Source organism: Pithys albifrons, chromosome 6 (assembly GCF_047495875.1).
Source record: "Pithys albifrons albifrons isolate INPA30051 chromosome 6, PitAlb_v1, whole genome shotgun sequence".
NCBI classification, from domain to species: Eukaryota; Metazoa; Chordata; class Aves; order Passeriformes; family Thamnophilidae; genus Pithys; species Pithys albifrons.
The window spans coordinates 62,268,447-62,295,667 of record NC_092463.1 but is presented as its reverse complement, the minus strand read 5'-3'; the positions used below and the strand labels follow the sequence as shown (position 1 = coordinate 62,295,667).

The 27,221-nt window shown below is 61.5% G+C and overlaps 2 protein-coding genes across 5 annotated transcripts; one reads left to right on the top strand and one right to left on the bottom strand.

Moving 5' to 3' along the window:
* Positions 1-203: 203 nt before the first annotated feature.
* STX3 (syntaxin 3) lies at positions 204-13,853 on the bottom strand. Of its 2 annotated transcripts, none has more exons than XM_071559234.1 (11): positions 13,651-13,853; positions 12,211-12,291; positions 12,031-12,130; positions 11,871-11,945; positions 11,694-11,761; positions 10,386-10,494; positions 8,741-8,814; positions 8,511-8,645; positions 5,680-5,776; positions 2,124-2,224; positions 204-906 (listed from the first exon to the last, which is right to left on the bottom strand). In XM_071559234.1, exons 1-11 carry the CDS (start codon positions 13,678-13,680, stop codon positions 421-423), a joined length of 1,356 nt encoding a protein of 451 aa, XP_071415335.1. In that variant the 5' UTR covers positions 13,681-13,853; the 3' UTR covers positions 204-420. The 2 variants fall into 2 exon arrangements, with proteins under 2 accessions (XP_071415335.1, XP_071415337.1); XM_071559236.1 differs by having other exon boundaries at positions 820-906; positions 5,666-5,776.
* A 2,145-nt stretch (positions 13,854-15,998) lies between these two features.
* PATL1 (PAT1 homolog 1, processing body mRNA decay factor) lies at positions 15,999-26,907 on the top strand. 3 transcript variants are annotated; one of them, XM_071559575.1, is made up of 19 exons: positions 15,999-16,088; positions 18,460-18,571; positions 19,087-19,298; positions 19,373-19,450; positions 20,026-20,220; positions 20,299-20,400; positions 20,575-20,664; positions 20,775-20,977; positions 21,050-21,133; positions 21,267-21,450; positions 22,457-22,580; positions 22,671-22,768; positions 22,850-22,909; positions 23,349-23,497; positions 23,824-23,983; positions 24,614-24,763; positions 25,168-25,259; positions 25,429-25,578; positions 25,712-26,907. In XM_071559575.1, exons 1-19 carry the CDS (start codon positions 16,074-16,076, stop codon positions 25,731-25,733), a joined length of 2,280 nt encoding a protein of 759 aa, XP_071415676.1. In that variant the 5' UTR covers positions 15,999-16,073; the 3' UTR covers positions 25,734-26,907. The 3 variants fall into 3 exon arrangements, with proteins under 3 accessions (XP_071415676.1, XP_071415675.1, XP_071415674.1); XM_071559574.1 differs by having other exon boundaries at positions 19,376-19,450; positions 20,775-21,133; XM_071559573.1 differs by having other exon boundaries at positions 20,775-21,133.
* Positions 26,908-27,221: the final 314 nt, after the last annotated feature.

Genomic DNA, 27,221 nt, shown 5'->3' with positions numbered 1-27,221 from the left:
TCAGGGATTGAGGCACAGGGAGAGTGTGGGTGAATTCTTTATCCTGAAGTGGGTTATGGAGCTGGAAACATGGAGCTGGGAATACATGGATCAGGTCTGAGTGAGAAGGCAGACTGTGGGTGAACTCTATCCTGAAAGGAGGTTTGGACCTGGAATCATGGAGCTGGGAGCATCCCAAGGGATTAAATGGATCAGGCTTTGAGACAGGAGACTCTTTATTCTGAAGTGGGTTTTGGATCTGGGAACATCCTGGGGGATAAAGGGATCAGGATTCGAGGCACAAGGCAAAGGATGGATAAGCTCTATCCTGAAGTGAGTTTTGGAGGTGGAATCATGGAACTTGGAGCCTCCTTGGGGATCTGTGGAGCAGAGATTGAGGCACGAGGCTGAGAATGGATGAATTCTTCATCCTGAAGTGGGTTATGGAGCAGGAAATGCAGAGCTGGGGGATAAATGGGTCAGGGTTTGAGGCCCGAGGCAGAGGAGGGATGAGCTCTGTCCCACAGTGGGTTTCGGAGTCGGGAGCATCCTGGGGGATCCATGGATAAGGATTCGAGGCCCGAGGCAGAGTGTGGGTGAGCTCTTTATTGAGGAGGAAGGCTCCGGCGTGGGTGGCTGCACATCCAAGCAGCTCCGAGCACAGGGAAGAGGCTCCTCCGGCCATCCCAGCAAGGCAGAGCCCCGTGTGCCCCCCGGAGAGGGAGGGACACGGCCCCTCCGGCCGCTCCGCGCCACCGGCCGGCACCCGAGGGCAGCGGGGACAGGAGCTGGGGACAGCCGGGCGGGAGGGGCTCCGCTCCTCTGGGACACGGCGGGGTGGCCGCGGGGCTCCTGCGAGACGGGGCTTGGCAGGCCGGGATCGCTCCCATGGATCATCCGGGCGGGGCGCACGGGGGGAAGGGCCACCTGTGACCATGGGAGGGGACAGTGAGAAGGACGGGAGGGGACACTGAGAAGAGGGGACAGTGAGGAGAGGGACGGGAGGGGACAGTGAGGAGAGGGGCAAAAGGTGACAGTGAGGAAAGGGACGGGAGGGGACACTGAGGAGAGGGACGGGAGGGGACAGTGAGGAGAGGGACAGTGAAGAGAGGGGCAAGAGGTGACAGTGAGGAGAGGGATGGGAGGTGACACTGAGGAAAGGGACGGGAGGGGACACTGAGAAGAGGGGACAGTGAGGAGAGGGATGGGAGGTGACACTGAGGAAAGGGACGGGAGGTGACAGTGAGGAGAGGGGCAAGAGGGGACAGTGAGGAGAGGGATGGGAGGTGACACTGAGGAAAGGGACGGGAGGGGACAGTGAGGAGAGGGACAGTGAGGAGAGGGGCAAGAGGGGACAGTGAGGAGAGGGACGGGAGGGGACAGTGAGGAGAGGGACAGTGAGGAGAGGGGCAAGAGGGGACAGTGAGGAGAGGGACGGGAGGGGACAGTGAGGAGAGGGACGGGAGGTGACACTGAGGAAAGTGACAGTGAGGAGAGGAGCAAGAGGGGACAGTGAGGAGAGGGACGGGAGGGGACAGTGAGGAGAGGGACAAGAGGGGACAGTGAGGAGAGGGACAAGAGGTGACAGTGAGCAGAGGGACGGGAGGGGACAGTGAGGAGAGGGATGGGAGGTGACTGGAGGTGACAGTGAGGAGAGGGATGGGAGGGGACAGTGAGGAGAGGGATGGGAGGGGACAGTGAGGAAAGTGACAGTGAGGAGAGGGGCAAGAGGTGACTGTGAGGAGAGGGGCAAGAGGAGACAGGAGAGGGACGGGAGGTGACAGTGAGGAGAGGGGCAAGAGGTGACAGTGAGGAGAGGGGCAAGAGGTGATAGGAAAGGGACAGGAGGTGATAGTGAGGAAAGGGACAGGAGGTGATAGTGAGGAAAGGGACAGGAGGTGACACCGAGGAAAGGGACAGGAGGTGACACCAAGGAAAGGGACGAGAGGTGACACTGAGGAAAGGGATGAGAGGTGACACTGAGGAGAGGGACGAGAGGTGACACTGAGGAAAGGGATGTGGCTCCTCCCCGACACCCGAGAAGGGGGTGAATCCCACCCGGCTCAACCCCACCAAGGCCCAAAGCCACTCCCCGGGGTTGAGGGTGGCAGGGACCCCCCCGTGCCACCCGCTGTCCCTGTCACCTGGAGGGCAGCAGGAGTGGGGCTCAGGCGAAGATGCTCCCGATGCTGGAGGCCAGGATGATGGCCAGGATGATGCAGCACAGCATGATCATGATCTTCTTCTGCTCAGGGAAACAGGGAATGTGAGGCAGGGACATGTGGGAAAACACTGGAGGGCAGGGGGACAGGGACAAGGACAGGGCTGGAGAGGGTGGAGAAGGGACAAAGAATAGGAAGGGGGACAGGACAAGGGGAGGCTGGGGAAGGGGTCAGGGGACAAGGATGGGGATGAGGAGGGGGACAGGGGACAGGGACAGAGCTGGGAAGGGGGATAAGGGATGAGAAATGGGCAGGAGAGGGTGGAGAAGGAACGGGCTGAGGGCAAGGAACAAGGAATTGGGCTGGGGACAAGGGATGGGGTTGGGAAAGGGGCACAGGACAGGCACTGGGAGTGGGGCTGGGAAGGGGAATAAAGGACAAAGACGGGCTTGGAGGGGACAAGGGACAGGGGAGGTGGCAGGGCAGGTGTGAGGTGTTCATGTGTAGCACAGGGAGGTGACAGTGCCAATGTGTCCCCCCGGCACGGGCCACCAAACACTGTGACTTACCCAAAAACTTGGGGGGTTGGGGTGTCCCACAACCCTCCCTAATCTCCTACAAACCCCCTGGAGCTGCGCTGGTGGCTTGGGGTGACAGCAGGGAGAGGAGGCCCAGCGGGACCAGCCAGGATTTTATTGGAACAGGAATGAAATATCCACGGTGCCAGGCACTGTCCCAATTCCCATCCCTTGTGCCACCAGGATGAGCATCCAGCCCTTGGATTTGCCTCCTTGTCGCCCCGTCCCCGCAGTGTCGCAGTGCCCCCTCCCCTTCCCATGGGGAGGATCCCGGGAATCAGCAGGGGATGGAGATGGGATGCTCCGGGGAGGGACAGGCAGCGGTGCCGAGCCGGAGCCAGCGGTGGGAAGCGGGACACGGAGAGCTGAGGGAGCAGGTCCGGGAGAGCAGGGACAGGAGGGAGCCGGGATCGGAGCCGGGGAGGAGCCGGGGAGGATCCAGCCGGGAGGTGGCACCGCTGGGGGTGCTCGGAGGCGTCTGGAGGAGGGAAAGGCGGGATGTCAGCTTCCAGATGGAGAGGCTGAGGTGGCCGAGGGACCTGTGGGAGCGAGGGAGGGAGCGGGGATGGAGAGATGGATGTGGGGAACACCGAGCCAGGCTTGGAGCAGACAGCCAGAGGCCCCGGCACCGCAGGGCCTGCCTGGGCAACCCCCAGCACTGCAGACCCCCAGGAACAAGGACCCCTGAGTTCCAAAGACCCCCCAGCACTGCAGACCCCCACCAGAACAAAGACCCCTGAGTTCCAAAGACCCCCAGGAACAAAGACCCCTGAGTTCCAAAGACCCCCAGGAACAAAGACCCCCAAGTCCCAAAGACCCCCCAGCACTGCAGACCCCCAGGAACAAAGACCCCCAAGGAACAAAGACCCCCCAGCACTGCAGACCCCCAGGAACAAAGACCCCCAAGTTCCAAAGACCCCCAAGTTCCAAAGACCCCCCAGCACTGCAGACCCCCAGAAACAAAGACCCCCAAGTTTCAAAGACCCCCAAGTTCCAAAGACCCCCCCAGCACTGCAGACCCCCAGACAACAAAGACCCCTGAGTTCCAAAGACCCCCGAGTTCCAAACATCCCTGAGACTGCAGACCCCCAGGGACAAAGACCCCCAAGTTCCAAAGGCCCCTGAGTTCCAAAGACCCCCAGGAACAAAGACCCCCGTGTTCCAAAGACCCCCCCAGACTGCAGACCCCAAGGAACAGAGACACACGAGTTCCAAAGACCCCCAAGTTCCAAAGACCTCCCAGCACTGCAGACCCCCAGGCAACAAGGACCTCCGAGTTCCAAAGACCCTCCAGCACTGCAGACCCCCAGGAACAAAGACCCCCAAGTTCCAAAGACCCCCCAGACTGCAGACCCCCAGGAACAAAGACCCCCGAGTTCCAAAGACCCCCAGGAACAAAGACCCCCAAGTTCCAAAGACCCCCCAGCACTGCAGACCCCCAGGAACAAAGACCCCCAAGCACCAGAGACACCAAGCACAGCAGCCCCCAAGTGCATGAGACTCCCAAAGAACACAGACCCCCAAGCACCACAGACCCCAAGACCACCACCCAGAGCCCACACCCGGCCCCATAACAGCCCCAAACCCACAGCACTGGAGCCCCCCCCGAGCAGGAGCTGGTGGTGGGACCCACCCCGGCTGTCCCTGCTGCCCCCCCAGGGCACTGTGTCCCCACAGGGGGGTCCCCTGCCCCCCAACACTTACAGACCCCCCTCCCAGGGGCTATTTCGTGGGCAGCCCCACCGAGAGTCCAATGATGAGGGCGACTGTCCCCAGCAGGAGTATGGCCACTGCCACCAAAACCAGCAGCTTCTGGGGGGCACAGGGGGGACACGGGGGTGGGGGGTGACACCTGTCCCATGAGGGGGACACCAGAGGGGGACACTGAGGGGCCCTGAAGATGCTGCAGACCCCTGGGACAGGGCAGGAGGGGCTGAGCCCTCAGCAGCTCATCACACCTGAAAGGGGGACAGCGCTGCCAACACCTCGTGGAGGTGACAAAGCGGGGAGGTGGCAGCCTTTGGGGACAGCTGGGGGACAGAAGGGGTGGCGGGAGGGGACAAGGAGGTCTTGGGGCCACTGGGGGCAGGTGGGGAGACACTGGGGGCAGGTGGGAGCCTTTGGGGACAGCTGTGGGACAGGAAGGGTGGCTGGAGGGGACAAGAGGGTCTCGGGGCCACTGGGGGATATGGGGAGACACTGGGAGCAGGTGGGAGCCTTTGGGGACAGCTGGGGGACAGGAAGGGTGGCGGGAGGGGACAAGGGGGTCTCGGGGCCACTGGGGGCAGATGGGGAGACACTGGGGGCAGGTGGGAGCCTTTGGGGACATGAGGGGGACAGGAAGGGTGGCGGGAGGGGACAAGGGGGTCTCGGGGCCACTGGGGGATATGGGGAGACACTGGGGGCAGGTGGGAGCCTTTGGGGACAGCTGGGGGACATGAGGGGTGGCGGGAGGGGACAAGGGGGTCTCGGAGCAGGTGAGAGCCTTTGGGGACAGCTGGGGGACATGAGGGGTGGCGGGAGGGGACAAGGGGGTCTTGGGGCCACTGGGGGATATGGGGAGACACTGGGGGCAGGTGGGAGCTTTTGGGGACAGCTGGGGGACATGAGGGGTGACGGGGGGGGACAAGGGGGTCTGGGGGCAGGTGGGAGCCTTTGGGGACAGCTGGGGGACATGAGGGGTGGCTGGAGGGGACAAGGGGGTCTGGGGGCAGGTGGAAGCCTTTGGGGACATCTGGGGGACGGCTGGGGGTGATGGGGGGGACAAGAAGTGGCTGGAGGGGCACAAGGAGATCTCGGGGCTGCTGGAGGATACAGGGAGGTGCTGGGAACACTGGGAGAGGTGAAGGCACACTGAGATCCAGAGGAGGACACTGGGGGTGCCTCTGGGATGCTGGAGCTACAGAGGGGACACTGGGGGACACTGGGGACGTTGGGCCATCTCACCCTCCTGGCCTCACTTTGGTACTTCACAGCCTTTTTGGTGTCAGCCACGGCCCTTTCCACAAATCCCACGGACTGGTCCATGTTGTTCTCGATGCGGTCGATCATGGATCCCTGCAGAGCACCCGGGGGTGGGGACAGGGGCGGGGAGGGGACACTGAGAGCACCCAGGGGTGCTGGCACCACCCACCCTGAGCCCCTGGCCCCGGTGGTCCCTGCTTGTCCCTGTCATCCCATGCCCAGGTCCCTGCTCGTTCCTGTGCCCGGGTCCCTGCTCATCCCCCTGACCCCATGGGGGGTTCCCCACTGCTCCCAGTTCCACTGTGAGGGGTTCCCTGCTGGTCCCAGTTTCCCTGTTAGGGGTTCCCCACTGGTCCCAGTTCCCCTGGGGGGTTCCCCACTGGTCCCAGTTCCCCTGGGGCATTCCCTGCTGGTCCCAGTTCCCCTGGGGGGGTTCCCTGCTGGTCTCATTCCCCTGTTAGGGGGTCCCCACTGGTCCCAGTTCCCCTGTTAGGGGTTCCCCACTGGTCCCAGTTCCCCTGGGGGGTTCCCCAGTTGTCCCAGTTCCCCTGTTAGGTGTTCCCCACTGGTCCCAGTTCCCCTGTTAGGGGTTCCCCACTGGTCCCAGTTCCCCTGGGTGCTTCCCCACTGGTCCCATTTCCCCTGTTAGGTGTTCCCCACTGGTCCCAGTTCCCCTGGGGGGGTTCCCCACTGGTCCCAGTTCCCTTGGGGGTGTTCCCCACTGGTCCCAGTTCCCCTGTTAGGGGTTCCCCACTAGTCCCAGTTTCCCTGGGGGGTTCCCCACTGGTCTCAGTTCCCCTGGGGGGGTTCCCTGCTGGTCCCAGTTCCCCTATGAGGAGTTTCCCACTGGTCCCAGTTCCCCTGGGGTGTTCCCCACTGGTCCCAGTTCCCCTGGGGGGGTTCCCTGCTGGTCCCAGTTCCCCTATGAGGAGTTTCCCACTGGTCCCACTTCCCCTGGGGGGTTCCCCACTAGTCCCAGTTCCCCTGGGGGTCCCCCACTGGTCCCAGTTCCCCTGTTAGGGGTTCCCACTGCTCCCAGTTCCCCTATGAGGAGTTCCTCACTGGTCCCAGTTCCCCTGGGGATACCCCACTGGTCCCAGTTCCCCTGTTAGGGGTTCCCCACTGGTCCCAGTTCCCCTGGGGGGTTCCCCAGTTGTCCCAGTTCCCCTGTTAGGTGTTCCCCACTGGTCCCAGTTCCCCTGTTAGGGGTTCCCCACTGGTCCCAGTTCCCCTGGGTGCTTCCCCACTGGTCCCATTTCCCCTGTTAGGTGTTCCCCACTGGTCCCAGTTCCCCTGGGGGCGTTCCCCACTGGTCCCAGTTCCCTTGGGGGTGTTCCCCACTGGTCCCAGTTCCCCTGTTAGGGGTTCCCCACTAGTCCCAGTTTCCCTGGGGGGTTCCCCACTGGTCTCAGTTCCCCTATGAGGAGTTTCCCACTGGTCCCAGTTCCCCTGGGGTGTTCCCCACTGGTCCCAGTTCCCCTGGGGGGGTTCCCTGCTGGTCCCAGTTCCCCTATGAGGAGTTTCCCACTGGTCCCAGTTCCCCTGGGGGGTTCCCCACTAGTCCCAGTTCCCCTGGGGGTCCCCCACTGGTCCCAGTTCCCCTGTTAGGGGTTCCCACTGCTCCCAGTTCCCCTATGAGGAGTTCCTCACTGGTCCCAGTTCCCCTGGGGATACCCCACTGGTCCCAGTTCCCCTGTTAGGGGTTCCCCACTGGTCTCAGTTCCCCTGTTAGGGATTCCCCACTGGTCCCAGTTCCCCTGGGAAGGTTCCCCAGTTGTCCCAGTTCCCCTGGGGGGTTCCCCACTGGTCCCAGTTCCCCTGGGGGGTTCCCCACTGGTCCCAGTTCCCCCGTTAGGGATTCCCCACTGGTCCCAGTTCCCCTGGGGGGGTTCCCCAGTTGTCCTAGTTCCCCTGGGGGGGGGGTTCCCTGCTGGTCCCAGTTCCCCTATGAGGAGTTCCCCGCTGGTCCCAGTTCCCCTGGGGGGTTCCCCACTAGTCCCAGTTCCCCTGTTAGGCGTTCCCCACTGGTCCCACTTCCCCTGGGGGGTTCCCCACTGGTCCCAGTTCCCCTGGGGTGTTCCCCACTGGTTCCAGTTCCCCTGGGGTGTTCCCCACTGGTCCCAGTTTCCCTGTTAGGGGTTCCCCACTAGTCCCAGTTCCCCTGGGGTGTTCCCCACAGGTCCCAGTTCCCCTGTTAGGGGTTCCCCAGTGGTTCCAGTTCCCCTGTTAGGGATTCCCCATTAGTCCCAGTTCCCCTGTTAGGGGTTCCCCACTAGTCCCACTTCCCCTGGGGGTGTTCCCCAGTTGTCCCAGTTCCCCTGGGGTGTTCCCCACTGGTCCCAGTTCCACTGTTAGGGCTTCCCCACAGGTCCCAGTTCCCATGGCGGGTTCCCCACTGGTCCCAGTTCCCCTGGGGTGTTCCCCACTGGTCCCAGTTCCCCTGTTAGGCGTTCCCCACTGGTCTCAGTTCCCCTGGGGGGTTCCCCACTGGTCCCACTTCCCCTGGAGAGGTTCCCCAGTTGTCCCAGTTCCCCTGGGGTGTTCCCCACTGGTCCCAGTTCCACTGTTAGGGCTTCCCCACTGGTCCCAGTTCCCATGGCGGGTTCCCCACTGGTCCCAGTTCCCTGGGGTGTTCCCCACTGGTCCCAGTTCCCCTGTTAGGGATTCCCCACTGGTCTCAGTTCCCCTGGGGGGTTCCCCACTGGTCCCAGTTCCCCTGTTAGGGATTCCCCACTGGTCTCAGTTCCCCTGGGGGGTTCCCCAGTTGTCCCAGTTCCCCTGGGGGGTTCCCCACTGGTCCCAGCTGCCCCAGGGGGTGCCCCCGTGCCTGGTTCTCCACGAGCATGGCGATGTCCACGAACATGTCGTGGAGCTCCTTGATGCTGCTCTCCAGGCGCACGATGTCCTTGTGCCGCCCCTCGATCTCGCTCAGCGCCTGCTTCGAGATCTGCGAGTCCATGATCTGCAAGGAGGGGGCGGGGGCTGTTAGCAGGGGTGGGGCTGGCCCTGTGTCCCCCCCATGTCCCCCCCCTTATCCCACGATGTCCCCTGGCTCACCCCCGAGGTGAAGATGGAGGGGTTCCCGCTCTCCAGCATCTCCTCCAGCTCCTCATCCGTGGTGTTCTTGCCGGCTGTGGGAAGGTGGGAAGGGGTGGGAAACAGGCCATGCTCGTTTTGGGAAAATGGGCAGGGCCTGTGTGGGCCTGGCTGCACCCACATCACCAAAACGATGGGTGGTTTAGCAGCAGGATCCACCCACTTTTCATAGAATCATGGAATGGGTTGGGTTGGAAAAGCCCTCCCAGCTCATCCAGTCCAAGCCTTGGTCCAACTCCAGTCCCTTTACCAGATCATGGCACTCAGTGCCACGGCCAAGCTCAGCTGAAAAACCTCCAGGGATGGGGAATCCACCCCCTCTCTGGGCAGCCCATTCCAATCCCTGAGCACTCTCTCTGCAAAGAATTTCCTTCTCATCTCCAACTTCAATTTCCCCTGGCACAGCTTGAGCCCCCCTGTCCTATTGCTGAGTGCCTGGGCCTGATAGAATCCCACAGACCCCCCATAGCCCCCCAGAGATGCTCACACACCCCTAGAGAGGCCTAGAGAATCCCACAGACCCCCCATAGCCCCCCAGAGATGCTCACACACCCCTAGAGAGCCCTAGAGAATCCCACAGACCCCCCATAGCCCCCCAGAGATGTTCACACACCCCTAGAGAGCCCTAGAGAATCCCACAGACCCCCCATAGCCCCCCAGAGATGCTCACACACCCCTAGAGAGGCCTAGAGAATCCCACAGACCCCCCATAGCCCCCCAGAGATGCTCACACACCCCTAGAGAGCCCTAGAGAATCCCACAGACCCCCATAGCCCCCCAGAGATGCTCACACACCCCTAGAGAGCCCCACAGACCCCCCATAGCCCCCAGAGATGCTCACACACCCCTAGAGAGCCCTAGAGAATCCCACAGACCCCCCATAGACCCCCCCAGACCCTATTGCTGAGTGCCTGGGAGAAGAGACCAACCCCCACCTGGGCAGAACTTCCCTTCAGGCAGTTCCAGACAGTGATAGTTCTATATTTTCCAAAGGGGTGGGGTTTATAGAAGTGGCCACACCCCCTTGGCCAGATGGGCGTGGTCTATTTGGTCTGGCCCCAGCCACTCTGCCAAAAGGGGTGTGGTCTGGGGTGCTCAGCTCCACCCACTTTTCCAAAGAGGAGGGATTTGTGGGGATTGGCTTCTCCCACTTGAGTGTCCTGCTCCTCCCACTTTCCCAAAAGGAGGAGTCTCTATTCCCTGGCCCCTCCCACTTTCCCAAAAGGAGGGATCTCTTTTCCCTGACTCCTCCCACTTTCCCAAAAGGGTCTCCATGCCCTGGCTCCTCCCACTTTACCAAAAGGAGGGGTCTCTATTCCCTGGCCCCTCCCACTTTCCCAAAAGGAGAGGTCTCTATTCCCTGACTCCTCCCACTTTCCCAAAAGGGGGGGTCTCTATTCCCTGGCCCCTCCCACTTTCCCAAAAAGAGAAGTCTCTATTCCCTGACTCCTCCCACTTTCCCAAAAGGGGAGGTCTCTATTCCCTGGCCCCTCCCACTTTCCCAAAAGGAGGGGTCTCTATGCCCTAGCCCCTCCCACTTTCCCAAAAGGTGCCACGTGGCCCCGCCCACTCCCCCAAAGGGGCGTGGCCTGGTGTTCCCACTCACTGATCTCCAGCTGGCGCTGGATCCGGCCCTTGCTGCGCTCCCGGAAATCCACCTGCGCCTCGTTGTACTTGGTCATGACATCCACGAACTTGCGGGACAGGACCGAGTGCTGGGGACAGGGACACAGGGATGAGGATGAGCATGAGGATGGGGACAGCCCAGGCACGGCATGTCCCAACCCCAGGGGACAGGACCCAGTGCTGGGGATGGGGACATGGGGATGAAGATGAGGATGAGGATGGGGACATGGCATGTCCCAACCCCAGGGGACAGGACTGAGTGCTGAGGACAGGTACATGGGGATGAAGATGAGGATGAGGATGGGGACAGCCCAGCCATGGCGTGTCCCAACCCCAGGGGACAGGACCAAGTGCTGGGGACAGGGACATGGGGATGAGAATGAGGATGAGGATGAGGATGAGAATGGGGACAGCCCAGCCATGGCGTGTCACAACCCCAGGGGACAGAACCGAGTGCTGAGGATGGGGACATGGGGATGAGAATGAGGATGAGGATGAGGGGGAGGGTGGGGACAGCCCAGGCATGGCATGTCCCAACCCCAGGTGACAGGACCGAGTGCTGAGGACGGGGACATGGGGATGAGGATGAGGGGGAGGATGAGGGGGAGGGTGGGGACAGCCCAGGCATGGCGTGTCCCAACCCCAGGGGACAGGACCCAGTGCTGGGGATGGGCACAGGAAGTCAGAGCAGTGACACTCTGGGCATAGCATGTCCCCAGCCTTGGGACACATGGCAGGAGGAAACGCTGGGAGTGGGGACAGTGGCATGAGACACAGGGGAACCCAGGATGTGGCACATCCCAGCCTTGAAGGGACAGGACAGAGGGACAGGAAGCTTGGGGACATGAGGTGCTGCTGGGGACAGAGGCAGGAGACTTGGGGACACCAGGACATGCCACCATCCCTGGCCTGTGGGGGACAGGGAGCACTCAGGACATGGGGACACAGGTGGGGACAGGAATGGAGACCTGGGGACACCAGGACATGCCACATCCCTGGCCTGTGGGGGACAGGGTGGGACAAGGAGCACTCAGGACCTGGGGACACTGGGTGGGGACAGGAATGGAGACCTGGGGACACCAGGACATGCCACATCCCTGGCCTGTGGGAGACAGGGTGGGACAAGGAGCACTCAGGACCTGGGGACACTGGGTGGGGACAGGAATGGAGACCTGGGGACACCAGGACATGCCACTATCCCTGGCCTGTGGGGGACAGGGAGCACTCAGGACTTGGGGACACAGGTTGGGGACAGCCCCAGCAGTGGCTCCCAGGGCCAGGAGCTCACCTGGGATTTGCGTATCCGGAGGTCGGCTGAGGATCGCTCCTCGTCCTGCTCGATGTTCCTCTCCATACCTGGAAAGATCCGGATTCCAACCCCTCAGGGGCTCTCCCCACTGCCAGGCCCCGTGTCCCCAGTGTCCCCAGCACACCCACAGGGACAGGGCCACCCAGGGCCACTCACTCTTCAGCTTGTTCCGGACGCTGTTGGCCATTTTCTTGATCTCCGTCGTCAGCTGCTCCAGGTCATCTTTGGTCTCTGCGGGATCACAGAGGTGAGGAATGTCCCTGGGAAGGCTCCCTGCGGGCCAGGAAGGACATGGGGACACTGTCCCCTCACTCACTCTGCTCTGGGATGGGCGCTGAGAGGATGAGGCTGTAGAGCTTCTTGGCTTCCTCCACGTTCTCCGAGATCTTGTCGATGTTCTGCCGGGTCTCCTCGATCTGGACACGCCCGGAGGGATTTTGGGGGGCGTTAGGAGGCAGCCCTGCACCCCCCAGCCCCGCTCCCAGCCCTCCCTCACCTCCGAGAAGAACTCATCCATGAAGGCCGTGTTGTCCACGGCGATCTCCAGCTCCTCCGTGTCATCGTCCGCGTCCTGTTTCTGTGGGATGCAGCGCCCAGGGGTGACCCCCCCCGCCCCACCAGCACCCCCAGGGGCACCGCCGAGGGTGCCGGGGGACACGGGGGGGGCAGCCATGGGGGTGTGGTGGCACGGGGAGGGGACATCTGCAGCTGGGGGGGCGGGACGGGGGGCGAGCTCTGCTCACATCTGGCTGGGAATTAAGGGATTGTTGGGCTTGGCTGGAGGGAGGGGACAGGGACAGCGATGGGATGGGGTTGGGACAAGGGTTGTGTCCCCAGATGTGACCCCATGGCGGGGCTGAGCAGCCCTGGGGGGCACAAAGGTGCCCAGTGCCCATCACCCCGGTGCCGTGCCCGGCCCCCCACCCCACCCGTGCGCTCCCGACTCCATCCCATCCCAAAATACCCATCCCAGCCCCTCCTGCTCCCCTCGCCCCCCTCCGCTCCAGCAGCGCCCGGGGGTGCTGGTGGTGGGGTGTCCTGTGGAGGGGTCCAGACCCCCAATCATGGACCCCCCACCTGCCCCCCGGGCTCCCCCCCCCCCCCCCTATCTCCCGCCGGAGTAAAAATAAAATTAATCCCTTTCACTCCCCCCCGAGGGCTTTATCTGCTGGCTCCATAATCCCGGTAAATCCCTGCCAAGCCTGCCTGCCGCGGCCGGGGGGCCCGGGGGGCGCGGGCTGGGGGGCTGCGGGACCCCCACAATCCCCGGGAGCGGCCGCGGGGGGAGCCCCCCGGCAAAGGGGGGGAAGTGGAGCCCCACGACGGGGCGGGAAAAGGGATGAGGAAGCGGCGATGGGGGCGGGAATGTGGGGTGCGGGGTGGGGTGCTGGCACCCCCCAAATCCACCCCGACCCCCCCACTACCTGCCCCCCATAGCCCGGATTGGGGGGTGTCCCCCGGCACAGTGAGGACAGGACTCGTCACCCCAAAATAGCCGGTGTACCCCCAAACCCTCCACCTGACACGCCATTGCTGGGGGTCTCAGGACCCCCCACTGGTCGTGGAATGACGTCTTGGGGACCCCCCGTGCCACCCCCCCCACACGCTGTGGGGTGGCACCTCGGTGACATCCATCTCATGGTGTCCCCATCCACCATGGACTCGGGTTTTGGGGTCCCCCCCCACGCCGTGACACCCCCCCATTCACCCCGGGGAGGGGTCTGATGTCCCCTCCTGTCCCCATGTCACCCCCGCGTACCGAGGGGTGGCATCTCGGTGACATCCCCCCTGTGATGTCCCCATCCACTGTGGGCTTGGGTTTTGGGGTCCCCCACCCCCGTCACGCCCCACCCATTATGGGGTGGGCTCTTTGGCGTCCCCCACCCCCGTGTCACCCCCCCAGGCCGTGTCCCCTGTCCCCGGGGGTCCCTCTCACCGCCTTGAGCTGCTCCAGCCGGTCCTTCATGGTGCCCCCGAGGGCTGGGGGGGCGCGGGGGGGTCCCCGTCGTCGCCCACCGCAGGGATGCGGGGTGTCACCCTCGGTGTCACCGCTCGGCCGGGCCTCCTACATCCAGGCGAGATGGCGGGTGGCCCTGTCCCCTGTCCCCTGTCCCCGAGCCCGGGGCTGTCCCTGCGCTAATCCCCAGTGACGGGCACAGGGAAGGCGCCGAGGGGAGGGACGAGCTGGAGCCACCCCTCACCTGGGACACCAGGGGACACCGGGCACGCTAAAGGCGACAGCTGGGGGTGGCCCCCGGGTCACCCCGGGAGGTGACGGAGAGGTGGGACAGGGATGTGGGGTGGCCCCGATTCGGAGGCGCTGAGGAAGTTGGTCCACACAGGGGGGACACGCGGTGGCGGCGACGTGTCATCATCCCCTGCCACGGGGTGGTGGCGGCGGGAGGATGGCTGGGGACAGGGGACACGGCTGGGGACAGGGGACACGGTTAGGGACACTGCTGGGGACACTACTGGGGACAGGGGATACAGCTGGGGACAGGGGACACGGCTGGGGACAGGGGACACGGCTGGGGACAGGGGACACGGTTAGGGACACTGCTGGGGACACTGCTGGGGACAGGGGATACAGCTGGGGACAGGGGACACTGCTAGGGACACTGCTGGGGACAGGGGATACAGCTGGGGACAGGGGACACGGCTGGGGACAGGGGACACTGCTGGGGACACTGCTGGGGACACGGCTGGGGACAGGGGACACGGGACACTGCTAGGGACACTGCTGGGGACAGGGGATACAGCTGGGGACAGGGGACACTGTTGGAGGCTGGGTCACGGCTGGGGACACAGTTGGGGACAGGGGACACGGTTAGGGACTCTGCTAGGGACACGGGACACGGCTGGGGACAGGGGACACGGCTGGGGACAGGGGACACTGCTGGGGACACGGCTGGGGACACGGCTGGGGACAGGGGACATGGTTAGGGACACGGCTGGGGACAGGGGACACTGCTGGGGACAGGGGACACTGCTAGGGACACTGCTGGGGACAGGCGATACAGCTGGGGACAGGAGACACGGCTGGGGACAGGGGACAGTGTTGGGGGCTGGGGACACGGCTGGGGACAGGGGACACTGCTGGGGACAGGGGACACTGCTGGGGACACTGCTGGGGACACGGCTGGGGACAGGGGACACGGCTGGGGACAGGGGACACTGCTAGGGACACTGCTGGGGACAGGGGATACAGCTGGGGACAGGGGACACTGTTGAAGGCTGGGTCACGGCTGGGGACACAGTTGGGGACAGGGGACACGGTTAGGGATACTGCTAGGGACACGGCTGGGGACAGGGGACACGGTTAGGGACACTGCTAGGGACACGGGACACGGCTGGGGACAGGGGACACTGCTGGGGACAGGGGACATGGTTAGGGACACGGCTGGGGACAGGGGACACTGCTGGGGACAGGGGACACTGCTAGGGACACTGCTGGGGACAGGCGATACAGCTGGGGACAGGGAACAGTGTTGGGGGCTGGGGACACGGCTGGGGACAGGGGACATGGTTGGGGACAGGGGACACTGCTGGGGACAGGAGACATGACTTGGGGACACAGGTGAGGAGACATGGATGGGAATAGGGACACAGCTGGGGACAGGGGACATGGTGGGGTGACACTGGGCGTGAGTGGGGTGGCACCGGGGACACTGGGTGTGGGTGGGGTGACACCCGGAGACACTGGGTGTGAGTGGGGTGGCACTCAGGGGACACTGGGCATGAGTGGGGTGACACCCGAGGGACACTGGATGTGAGTGGGGTGACACCCGGGGGACGCTGGATGTGAGTGGGGTGGCACTCAGGGGACACTGGGTGTGGGTGGGGTGGCACTCAGGGGACACTGGGTGTGAGTGGGGTGACACCCGAGGGACACTGGGTGTGGGTGGGGTGACACCCGGGGGACGCTGGATGTGAGTGGGGTGACACCCGGGGGACACTGGGTGTGAGTGGGGTGACACCCGGGGGACACTGGGTGTGGGTGGGGTGGCACTCAGGGGACACTGGGTGTGAGTGGGGTAGCACTTAGGGGACGCTGGGTATGAGTGGGGTGACACCTGAGTGACACTGGCTGCTGACAGGTGCCACCTGGGTGCCACAGCCACCGGCTGGGGACACGCGGGTGTCACCCCTGCGCGGGGCAGAAAATGGGGCGCTTCCCCTTTAAGGCACGCGCGCCAAAATGGGAGGGCGTGGCCACCACAGACCACGCCCCCAGCGGAGGGCGGGGAGGTGTTTTGCGGGTGACGTCATGCGGCTGCGCCCGCGGCGGCGCATGCGCGGCGGGGCGCGGGGCCTGGTCTGGCGGCGCGGGGCCTGCGGGCGGGGGGCGCCGGCGCCGCCATGTTCCGGTACCCGGTGAGCGGGGTGGCAACGGGGGGCACGGCGGGGTGGGGGGGGGGGCTGTGAGAGAACCGCGCCGGGGAGGGGAGGGGCACCGCCGCGGGATAACGGGCGGCGGGGGCACCGGGAGGGGGTAATGGGGAGGGGAGGGGGTAACGGGATGGAGGGGGGTCATGAGGGAGGTGTGAGGGGGCTGGGAGCGGATAACGGGCTGGGGGCGGTCGGTGGGGTGATATAACGGGCTGGGGGGGTCATTATAGTGGTATAACGGGCTGGGAGGGGTCACCGGGGTGGTGCGTTTTGGGGGTCACCGGGGAGGGGTGACGGGCTGGGGGAGGTACCGGGGAGTGAGGGAGGGAAATGGGGGGCTGGGGGGTCGCTGTGTGGGTATAATGGGCTGGGGGTCACTGGTTGTAATGGTGTGGGGGTCACTGTGTGGGTATAACGGGCTTGGGGGGTTACTGGTTATAATGGTGTGGGAGTCACTGTGTGGGTATAACGGGCTGGGGGGTTACTGGTTGTAATGGTGGGGGGGGTCACTGTGTGGGTATAACGGGCTGGGGGGTCACTGGTTGTAATGGTGGGGGGGGTCACTGTGTGGGTATAACGGGCTGGGGGGTCACTGGTTGTAATGGTGGGGGGGTTACTGGTTATAATGGTGTGGGGGTCACTGTGTGGGTATAACGGGCTGGGGGGTTACTGGTTATAATGGTGTGGGGGTCCCTGTGTGGGTATAACGGGCTGGGGGGTTACTGGTTATAATGGTGTGGGGGTCCCTGTGTGGGTATAACGGGCTGGGGGGTTACTGGTTATAATGGTGTGGGGGTCCCTGTGTGGGTATAACGGGCTGGGGGGTTACTGGTTATAATGGTGGGGGGGGGTCACTGTGTGGGTATAACGGGCTGGGGGGTCACTGGTTGTAATGGTGGGGGGGGTCACTGGTTATAATGGTGTGGGGGGGGTCACTGGTTATAATGGTGTGGGGGTCCCTGTGGGTGTGATGGTTTGGGGGTCACTGGTTATAATGGTGTGGGGGTCACTGGTTATAATGGTGTGAGGGTCACTGTGTGGGTATAATGGTGTGGGGGTCACTGGCTATAATGGTTTGGGGATCACTGGTTATAATGGTTTGGGGCGGGTCACTGGTTATAATGGTGTGGGGGTCACTGGTTGTAATGGTGTGGGGGTCACTGGTTGTAATGGTGTGGGGGTCACTGGTTATAATGGTTTGGGGGGGGTCACTGGTTATAATGGTGTGGGGGTCACTGGTTATAATGGTGTGGGGGTCACTGGTTATAATGGTTTGGGGGTCACTGTGTGGGTATAATGGTGTGGGGGGTCACTGGTTATAATGTTGTGGGGGTCACTGGTTATAATGGTGTGGGGGGTCACTGGCTGTAATGGTGTGGGGAGTCACTGGCTATAATGGTGTGGGGGGTCACTGGTTATAATGGTGTGGGGGTCACTGGTTATAGTGGTTTGGAGGTCACTGGCTATAATGGTGTGGGGGTCACTGGCTATAATGGTGTGCGGGTCACTGGTTATAATGGTTTGGGGGGGTCACTGGTTATAATGGTTTGGGGGGGGTCACTGGTTATAATGGTGTGGGGGTCACTGGTTATAATGGTTTGGGGGTCACTGGTTATAATGGTGTGGGGGTCACTGGCTATAATGGTTTGGGGTGGTCACTGGTTGTAATGGTTTGGGGGTCACTGGTTATAATGGTGTGGGGGTCACTGGCTATAATGGTTTGGGGTGGTCACTGGTTGTAATGGTGTGGGGGTCACTGGCTATAATGGTGTGGGGGTCACTGGTTATAATGGTTTGGGGGGGTCACTGGTTATAATGCTGTGGGGGGGTCACTGGTTATAATGGTGTGGGTGGTCACTGGTTATAATGGTGTGGGTGGTCACTGGTTATAATGGTGTGGGGGGTCACTGGTTATAATGGTGTGGGGGTCACTGGTTATAATGGTGTGGGGGTCACTGGTTATAATGGTGTGGGGGTCACTGGTTATAATGGTGTGGGGGTCACTGGCTATAATGGTGTGGAGGTCACTGGCTATAATGGTGTGGGGGTCACTGGCTATAATGGTGTGGGGGTCACTGGCTATAATGGTGTGGGGGTCACTGGCTATAATGGTGTGGGGGTCACTGGCTATAATGGTGTGGGGGTCCCTGTGGGTGTGATGGGCCGGGGGGGGCTATAACATGCCAAGGGAGGTGACTGGGCAGGTATAACTGGCTGGGGGGCTGTGAAGGTGCTGGGAGGGGCCACCGGGGTGGTGTGATGGGCTGGGGAGGGGTCACTGGGGGTGTGTAGGAGGCTGGGCAGGGGGGTCTCCCCCGGGAGGAGAAGGCGGTGCTGAGCCCCCCTGCCGTGCCAGTCCCTGGAGGAGTGCCCGCTGGACGAGGACGAGGACGCCTTCCAGGCCCTGGGGGAGGAGGACGAGGACATCGACCAGTTCAACGATGACACCTTCGGGGCCGGGGCTGTCGGTGAGACCCTGGTGTGACCCCCAGTGTGCCCCCCAAATCCCCCCACTGCGATCCCCACAGCCCCCGGGGTGTGACCCACACGGCGCCCTGTGTGTGGCATCCGCATCCACCTGTGTGTCCCCCTCATCTCCCCCCAGTGTGCCCCCCAAATCTCCCCAGGGTGGCCCTGTGTGTGACTCTCACTGCCCACCCCAGTGTGACCCCCAAATGTCCCCTGCATCTCACCCCAACATCCCTTCACATGTCACCCCCACATCCCCCTCATGTGTCACTCCCACAGGCCCCCAGTGTGACCCCCACAGCCCCCGGTGTGTCTCATCCTCCTGCCCCCCAGTGTCACCCCCACAATCCCCCAGTGTCACCCCCTCCTGCCCCGCAGTGTGACCCCCACAATCCCCCAGTGTCACCTGCACAGCCCCCCATGTGTCCCCCCTCCTGCCCCGCAGTGTGACCCCCTCACCCCATGTGCCCCCGCCCCCACCATCCCTCACCCCACCTCCCCACACCCTTCCCAGATGACGACTGGCAGGAGGCCCACGAGCGCCTGGCGGAGCTGGAGGACAAGGGGGTGCGGAGCCGGGATCCGGACGGCCCTGTTGGGAACGACGGGGACGTGCTGGGGGACCCCGAGGACGCGCTGGCCGAGCGGCTCACACGGCTCGTCATCGAGGGCGACCTGGAGGACCCGGCCATCATGCAGGCCGTGCACACCAGGGGACCTGCCCAGGTGGGCTGGGGGGCCCTGGTGGGGTGTGAGGCCGGACCCCACGGCCTCATCCTGACTCTCCATGTGCTCTCCAGCAGCCTGGAGCGCTGAATTCCAGCATCTGGGACAGCTCGGCCGTGCTGCAGCGCATCCGGGGGCCGCTTCTCACTCAGGTATGGGGGGTCTTACACGGCATTCCCCCCACCAAAGCCCTGTGGCAGTGGGATGGGTGGGATAAGATGTGCCTGGGAAGCACTTCCAGCTCCACCTGGGAGAGTGGAGTGTCTGGCTTTGCTCCGGCTGCATCCTGGTGAACGTGGCCTGGCTTGTTTCAGACCTTCTTACTCATCACCCCGTGGGGGCCGGAGGGCTGGAGTGGGAGTTATGGCTGCTCCAGAATCCCTGGTGATGTGTGAGGGATGTCAGGGCTCCCGGCAGGATTTGGGAATGTTGGTGCCTTGAGGCAGAGGATTTTTTTGTTGTGGTGTAATTAAGAGTCAAGCTTTGAAGTGTTGTGTGACCAACCCTGTCCCAACCCTCTCCAAAGCCTCTCCCAGCTCTGCCGGGCTGGGAGGTGACACAGAATTCCCACCACGTGCCCTGTCATCCCAAACAGGGCTCTGGGCATCCCTGGGAGATCCCAGGGAAGTGCAGTGGGACATGGAAAGCTGTCAGAAGGATGGATGTGGCGGGACACAGCGTCCATCCCCCCTGTCCCAGGCTGATCCCAGGGTTGTTCCTGTCACAGGAGATGCCATCGGTGTCCGTGCTGGATTACGCTCTGCCCCAGCGGCCTCCGCAGGCTCGGGAAGAGGAGCGAGACCCCTCGGAGCGGGCGCTGCCCCGGCGCTCCTCGTCCCCCATCATCGGGAGCCCCCCAGTCCGGGCCGTCCCCATCGGCACCCCCCCAAAACAGGCCGCCATCCCCAACTTCAACCAGCAGGTACCTCCCTGCTTCCCGCAGCTCCAGGGGGTGCAGGGTGCTTCCCAGGGGCTGACTGTGCTGCTTCCCTCTTCCCAGATCCTGTGTCCCAAGCCTGTCCACATCCGAGCTACCATGCAGCAGCGCTATCCTGCTCCCTACGGAGAGAGGATGTCCCCCAACCAGCTCTGCAATGTTCCGGTATCCTCCGAGCCCTCCTCATCCCTCCTTTTTGGGGATTGACTTCCAGCCCCACCAAAGGCCCCCAGTGCCCCATTCCTGTGGCTCATCTGTGCTCCAAGGAGCCTGGCCCACCTGGGGCACCTTCCTTGTCCCTTCTGTGACCTGGGTCCCTCTTCCCATCTCTTTCCCCAGAATTCCTCCCTGCTGGGCCACCCGTTCCCCCACAGCGTCTCTCCCATTCTCACCCACCTGCAGAGGGCCCAGCTGCTTGGAGGAGCCCAGGTAAAACCCCTTCCCATGATTTTTCCAGCATCTTCAGGATTTGGCTCTCCATGGCTCTTTTCCCCTGAATTCCCCCTTGGCTGACTCCAGGCACTCTCTCTCCCCACCAGGCCGGCCGAATGTCCCCCAGCCAGTTTGCCCGGGTGTCTGGCCTGGTGGGGAGCCCCCTTCCCTCCGTGAATCCCAAGCTTCTCCAGGGCAGAGTCGGGCAGATGATGCCTCCAGCCGGAGGGTTCCGTGCCTTTTTCGGGGCTCCCCCTGCGCCACCCCCCTCGCAGCTCCCACACCCTCCGGGCCCTGGATCCCACCTGAGGTCGGTGCCATCCCTTTCCCATCCGGCTTCTCTGCTCCTGGTGTCCATCCCTGACTCTTCCTGCTTTCCCAGGCCACAGATGTTCCGGCCGGACACGACCCACCTGCACCCCCAGCACCGGCGGCTCCTGCACCAGCGGCAGCAGCAGAACAGGAAGTGAGTGCGGCGGGGCTTGGATTGGGAATGCCGGGCGTGGGGACGTGTCCTGCTTCCGGGGTCACCTGTCCCTCCCTCTCTGTCCCTTCCTGTAGCTCCGGTGTGCTCACGGGTGCCCTTCTTCTCCTGCCAGCCAGCACCGGAGCCTCAACGGCTCCGGAGGGGACCGAGGGGGCCACCGGAGCAGCCATCAGGAGCAGATCTGTAAGGATCCCTATGCCAACCTCATGCTGCAGCGGGAAAAGGACTGGGTGTCCAAGATCCAGATGATGCAGCTGCAGAGCACTGATCCCTACCTGGATGACTATTACTACCAGGTATCCAGGAGTGGGAAGTGTCCAGCTCACTCCCAGCCTTTGGAGAGCTGGGATCTTCCCTCGACAGGTTGGATGTGGGTGGGGGGTGTCAGAGGAAGGTGGAGGGGCAGGGTGGGGTCAGCGTCTGCCTCCCTCCTCTTGGGTGGGATTTCCAAGGATTGGGAGATGTTGGCAGCGTTGATTCAGAGGTCTGGGATGACAGGGGAGCGGCTCCTCTCCATCAGGAGACGAAAAGACAGGATAAACCCCCTGGAATGGCAGACAGGGAAGGTGCTAAATGGAACATTCAGCTGAGGTCCATGGGCAGGGAATGGATGACTGGTGTTCTAAGGAATGATGCTGGAGAATCCTGTGGGAATCCAGAGTGAGGTGGGGAAGGTGGATAGCAATGGATTGCTCCTGCTTTTCTCTCAGTTCAGGAATAGGGAAGCCCAGGCAGGGCTGGGAATAGCCAGATTTGGAGCAGATGGAGCAAGAGGCAAGGTTTGAGGGAAGAGGGCAATCCACACAGGATGGACATCTGGGCTGGGAGACTAAACAGGGTGGGAGAGCTGTGGCTGGTGGATTCATCCCCTCTGGAGGTGACAGAGGTTTTTTGGGATGTGTGGCTGAGCTGGTTCCCAGTAGAGATGGGGAACTGGAGCAGGATGTGAGTCAGCAAAGCTCCACCATTGCAAAAGGGTCGGACGTTGGACGGGGTGGATGTGCTGGACAGGCCTTGGCACGGTGCCAGCAAAGCCAGGCAGCCAAGCTGGGATGTGCTGGGAAGAACTGGGAGCTGGGAAAAACTCAGGGAGAGTAGATTTATCCTTGTATTGAGAGAGGGCTGAGGAGGATCCTCAACCTGACTTACTCCTCCCAAGGGATGAGAGAAGAGGATGCTCTTTGCTGTGGTTTAAACGATGATGTTGGGAACACCAGGAAATGATGGAGTGCAGGCTTGAAAGAGGGAGATGTCCAACTGTTTTTGGGATAGGGTTCTCAACTCCTCTTCTCCCTGCCTCAGAATTACTTCCAGAAGCTGGAGAAGTTGGCAGCAGCTGAGGAAGTGCACAGGGATGGTCCCAAGAAGGAACGCACCAAACTCATCACCCCTCAGGTGGCCAAGCTGGAACACACCTACAAACCAGGTAAAGCCCCCCAGCAGCCACGGGGGGCTCCTGCTATCCAGGGATCGAGGTGGCTGATCCCAGGGCTTCCCTGCTTGCTCCTTCCTGCAGTGCAGTTCGAGGGCTCGCTGGGGAAACTCACCGTCTCCAGTGTCAACAACCCCCGCAAGATGATCGACGCCGTGGTGACGTCCCGCAGCGAGGATGACGTGAGTTCTGGGCCTTCCTCCCCTCTGACGTGTCCCTGGGATGCTTCCCACATCCTTGACTCCTTCTTCCCTCCCTGGCAGGAGACGAAGGAGAAGCAGGTCCGGGATAAGAGGCGACAGACCCTCGTCACGATCGAGAAGGTGATTTTGGGGGGAGTTGTTGTGATCCTCGGAGGGTGAGGGTGGGATGGTGCCTGTCATGGATGAACTGCACACATCCAGCTGGGAAGAGGCAGTGGCTGAGGTCCTGCTTGGATCTCTGTGGAGCAGAGATCCCACAGATGACCTGTCCCCAGGACGAGGGGGAATGATGGGACAACAGGGAATGGCTTTAAATTGACTGGCTTTGAATTGACTGGGTTAAATGGAATTGGGAGGAAGTTCTTCCATATGAGGGTGGTGAGGCTCTGGAAAGGATTCCTCAGGGAAATTGTGGCTTCCCCATCCCTGGAAGTGTCCAAGGCCAGCTTGGAGCAACTTGGTCCAGCGCAAGGTATCCCTGCTGGAACCGGATAATCTTTATGATCCCTTCCAAGCCCAACCATTCCATGATTCCATGGGTGATCCATGCTCCCTGCAGACGTACAGCCTCCTGCTGGATGTGGAGGACTATGAGCGCCGGTACCTCCTGAGCCTGGAGGGGGAAAGGCCAGCCCTGATGGGGGAGAGGAAGCAGAAGATCTGCGACATGTACGACAATCTGCGGGGGAAGGCGCCTGGCCAGGACAGGTGAGAGTGGGATTTCGGGAGCTCCCACCCTCCCTCACCACTCACAGCCACTCAAACCAGCTTTCCATGGATCTGACTATTCCAGTGGCTGAAATAAACCTGTTTTTGGGGATGTTTTTCAGGGTTTTTTCCCCTCGCTGTGGTTATAAAGCTGTGACTTCCATCCATTTGGATGAGGGTTAGGAATGTCATTCCCACGTTGTTTTTCCCTCCTCGAGGATTTTTTTTTTTTTGGAGGCAGGGAGGTTTTCCACCTGGTCCAGCCATGGGATAACCCTGGGATGTTCCCAGGGGAGAGTTGGCACCTTTCTCCTTCCCTTCCTCAGGCTGAGCGACGACCACTTCATGCAGATCATGTGCATCCGGAAAGGAAAGCGCCTCGTGGCCCGGATTCTCCCATTCCTGTCCCCGGAACAAGCGGCCGAAGTGCTCATGGCCACAGCCAGGAACCTGCCCTTCCTCATCAAGAAGGATGCTCAGGATGAGGTGAGATTCCAGAGGCTGGGAGAGGTTCTGTGAGGGGGCAGTTCGGAGCTGGACCTCCTCAGCTCCACATGGAAGATGGGAAGTGACACCGTTGGTGATTCCTGCCTCTCCTGGGAGGGTGCCAGAGGTTTGGAAGGGCTGGGGCAGCCCAGGAATCAGGGAATGTAGAAATCTGGGAAATAAATCGTAGCATCATGGAATGATTTAGGTTGGAAGGGACCTTAAAGCTCATCCAGTTCCAACACAATGCTTTCCAGTATTCCAGGTTGCTCCAACCTGGCTTTGGACACTTCCAGGGATGGGGCAGCCACAGCTCCTCTGGGAATTCCATTCCATGGCCTCCCTGCCCTCTCAGGCAAGAGTTTATTCCCAATCTCCCACCTAAACTAGCACATGCAAACCCGGAGTAGTTTGGGATGGAAGGGACTCAAGGATTACCCAGTGGACACAAGTCCAGGATGCTCCAAACCCTGTCCAGCCTGGCCCTGGATACCTGGAAATCCGAGGGAGAGGATGATTAAAGAAGGACAAAACATTACCTGAGGATAAAGCCACGGTGGGGAGAATTTCCCACGGCAATTCCAACTGGAAGTCGTGTGGAGCTCCCAACTCTCCTCCTTTGCTCCACAGGTGCTTCCCTGCCTGTTGAGGCCCTTTTCCCACGTCCTCTACCACCTTCCCTTGGGAACAGTCACCAGCCTTGTGCAGCAGCTCACGAACCTACCTCAGAGCGCCGCCGCTCCCACCAACTTGCACCTCACTGCTGTGCTCCAAAACAAGGTGCTCCTCATCCCATGGGATCCCTTCCCGCCCTTGGGAATTCCCCAGCAGCCTCCCAGAGCCAGGGGCAGCTCCTTGTGTTCTCCTTGCTAATTAACAAGTGTGTCTGGCAGGTTAATTAACGGTCTGAGGTGGCCCCAGGTGGCTTCCAGGTCTGTTCCGTTGGGATGCAGAGTCCTGGCCTGGAATTTGGGGTGGGAATGCTGCTCGTGGAATGTGGGAGGTGTTGCTCCTGGGCTGGGAGTGGTTTGGGGTCTTGTCTGATGGATTTAGGTCCCAAACAGCCTCTTCTTCCTCCTGCAAAGGCAGCCAGGGATCCTCCCGCTTGTCCCAGCATTCCCAGCATTGGGAATAGGTGGGAATACTCAGAGGGGACTCCCTGACCCCGCTCTGTGTCCCCACAGTTCGGTCTGTCCCTGCTGTACTTGGTCCTGAGCCGGGGGGAGGAATTGCAGAGCTCGGACACGAACACGGAGCCGATCCAGGACAACCAGTGGTGAGTCCCTGTCCTGGGCTGGGATGCTCCCTTCTGGAATACCATCACATTCCCAATCCCTTGGGCAGGACATGGTGGCCTCCCTGAGGGGAGCTGGGGGGTTCCTGGCTCCCCCCCCAGCACCTCCCATAGCTGCCACTCCTCCCTTCTCCGTGTTTTTTTCCGGCAGGACGGAGCTGATGCTGATGGCCACGCGGGAGCTCCTGCGGATCCCTCAGGGAGCCTTGGCCAAGCCCATGTCCATCCCCTCCAACCTGATCTCCCTCTTCTCTCGCTACGTCGACCAGCAGAAGCTGAACCTGCTGGAGACCAAATTGCAGTGAGTGTTTTCCCATGGGAATGTGGCCATGTCCCTCCAGGAAAAGGGACAGCTGGAGGTGTAGGGGTGGGAAGAGCACTGAGGCTGCAGTTTGGGGGATCTCTGATCCCACACTCTTATTCCCTGATTCCAGCTTAGTGCACGGGATCCGGTAGATCTCCGTGGCTCCTCGCCGCCACCGGAATGTTCCAGGGGAAGGCTGGAAGGAAGGAAGGAAGGAAGGATGGATAAATGGATGGAGGGCACACAGCTCACCCCACCCTGCCCCTGATGCCCGGCCTGGCACAAAGGGGCACATCTGCCCCCCCCAAAATTCCTGGAGGAGCGGGAAAAGGGGGATGTTTGGCTGCTCCCCCCTTTTCCCACAAAGTGCTGCCTTTCCCTGCCGCTCCCAAATTCCTGCCCAGTCCCTCTGCACCCCCACAGCATCTGCTGCTTCCCTCCCTGGACTCTCACACTACTGAGGATCCCGGGAAGAAGGAGCCCCTTGCTCCATATCCATGGGATGCCAGGGATTCCCCCTTCCTTCCCTGCTCCTTCTCCCAGCCTTTCCCAAGGTGATCACACCTCCCACACCTGTTTTGCACACTCACCTTGTCTTCCCAAAATTCAGCTCCTTCCCTCAGCCCAGGACCAGCCCCAGCAGCTCCAGGGTGGGCTCAGCCAGACCCTTGTCCCCTTCCCAATCCGGGTGGATCCAGCTGCTCCTCGGGAAGGTGGTGGTGGTGGTTGGGGGATAATTTTACTTTTTTTTTTTTTTTTTTTTTTTTGCTTTTAAAAAGAAAAAAAAAACAAACCAAGAAATTTGCACATGTAGGGATTTTACACCCGGAATTCCTCCCGGCATTAACCAGCCCCCCTTCCTGCTGCTCCCAGCCTTCTCCCCCTCATTTTCCTCTGACAGATCAAGTGAAAAATTCATTTATTATTATTATTTTATTATTTTGCCTTTTTTTTCTGCTTTTTCCTGCTTTTTTTCTGCTGGTTTTTTTTATTTTTTTCTGCTTTTCTGCCTTCATTTTCTTCTTTTTTCCTGCTTTTCCTTCTGCTCTATTCTGCTGTTTTCTGGTTCTTTTGTTCTTTTACTTTTTTTTAATTTTTTTTTTTTGCTTTTGCCTACTTTTGCCATTTTTCTCTTTTCCTTTATTCCCCTTTTCCCCCCTTTCTTTCCTTCCATTTATTTTTTTTTCGTTTCTTTTTTTTTTTTTTTGTTTCATGAGATTTTTTTCCCCCTCTTCCCTTCCCACGTTTTGGTTCTGGTTAATGAGAATTAAAGTTTCTAAATTTACATTTTTATAGGGTATTGTAAATAAAGATGAATTGTATACTGCTGCCAGCCTGGCCTGTCCTTCCCTGGTCTCTGCCACCCCCGGGGGTGTCCCCGGGGGTGTCCCCGCCCTGTCCTCCCTCGGGTCTCGAACCCGCGACCTCCTGATGTCCCCGCGGAGCTCGGGGGAGGGGGCGTGGCCACGCCTCAGCCAATCGCAGCTCGCGCCTCACCAAGCCCCGCCTCCGCCCATCGCTGGCAGGATGACTCACCTCTCGGCGTCACGCCGCTCGTCGCGCCCCTCCCGCTGCGATTGGTCCGCAGGTTGACTGACAGAAGCATCGCCCGCTCTCGGCCAATCGCGGCGCGCGCAGCG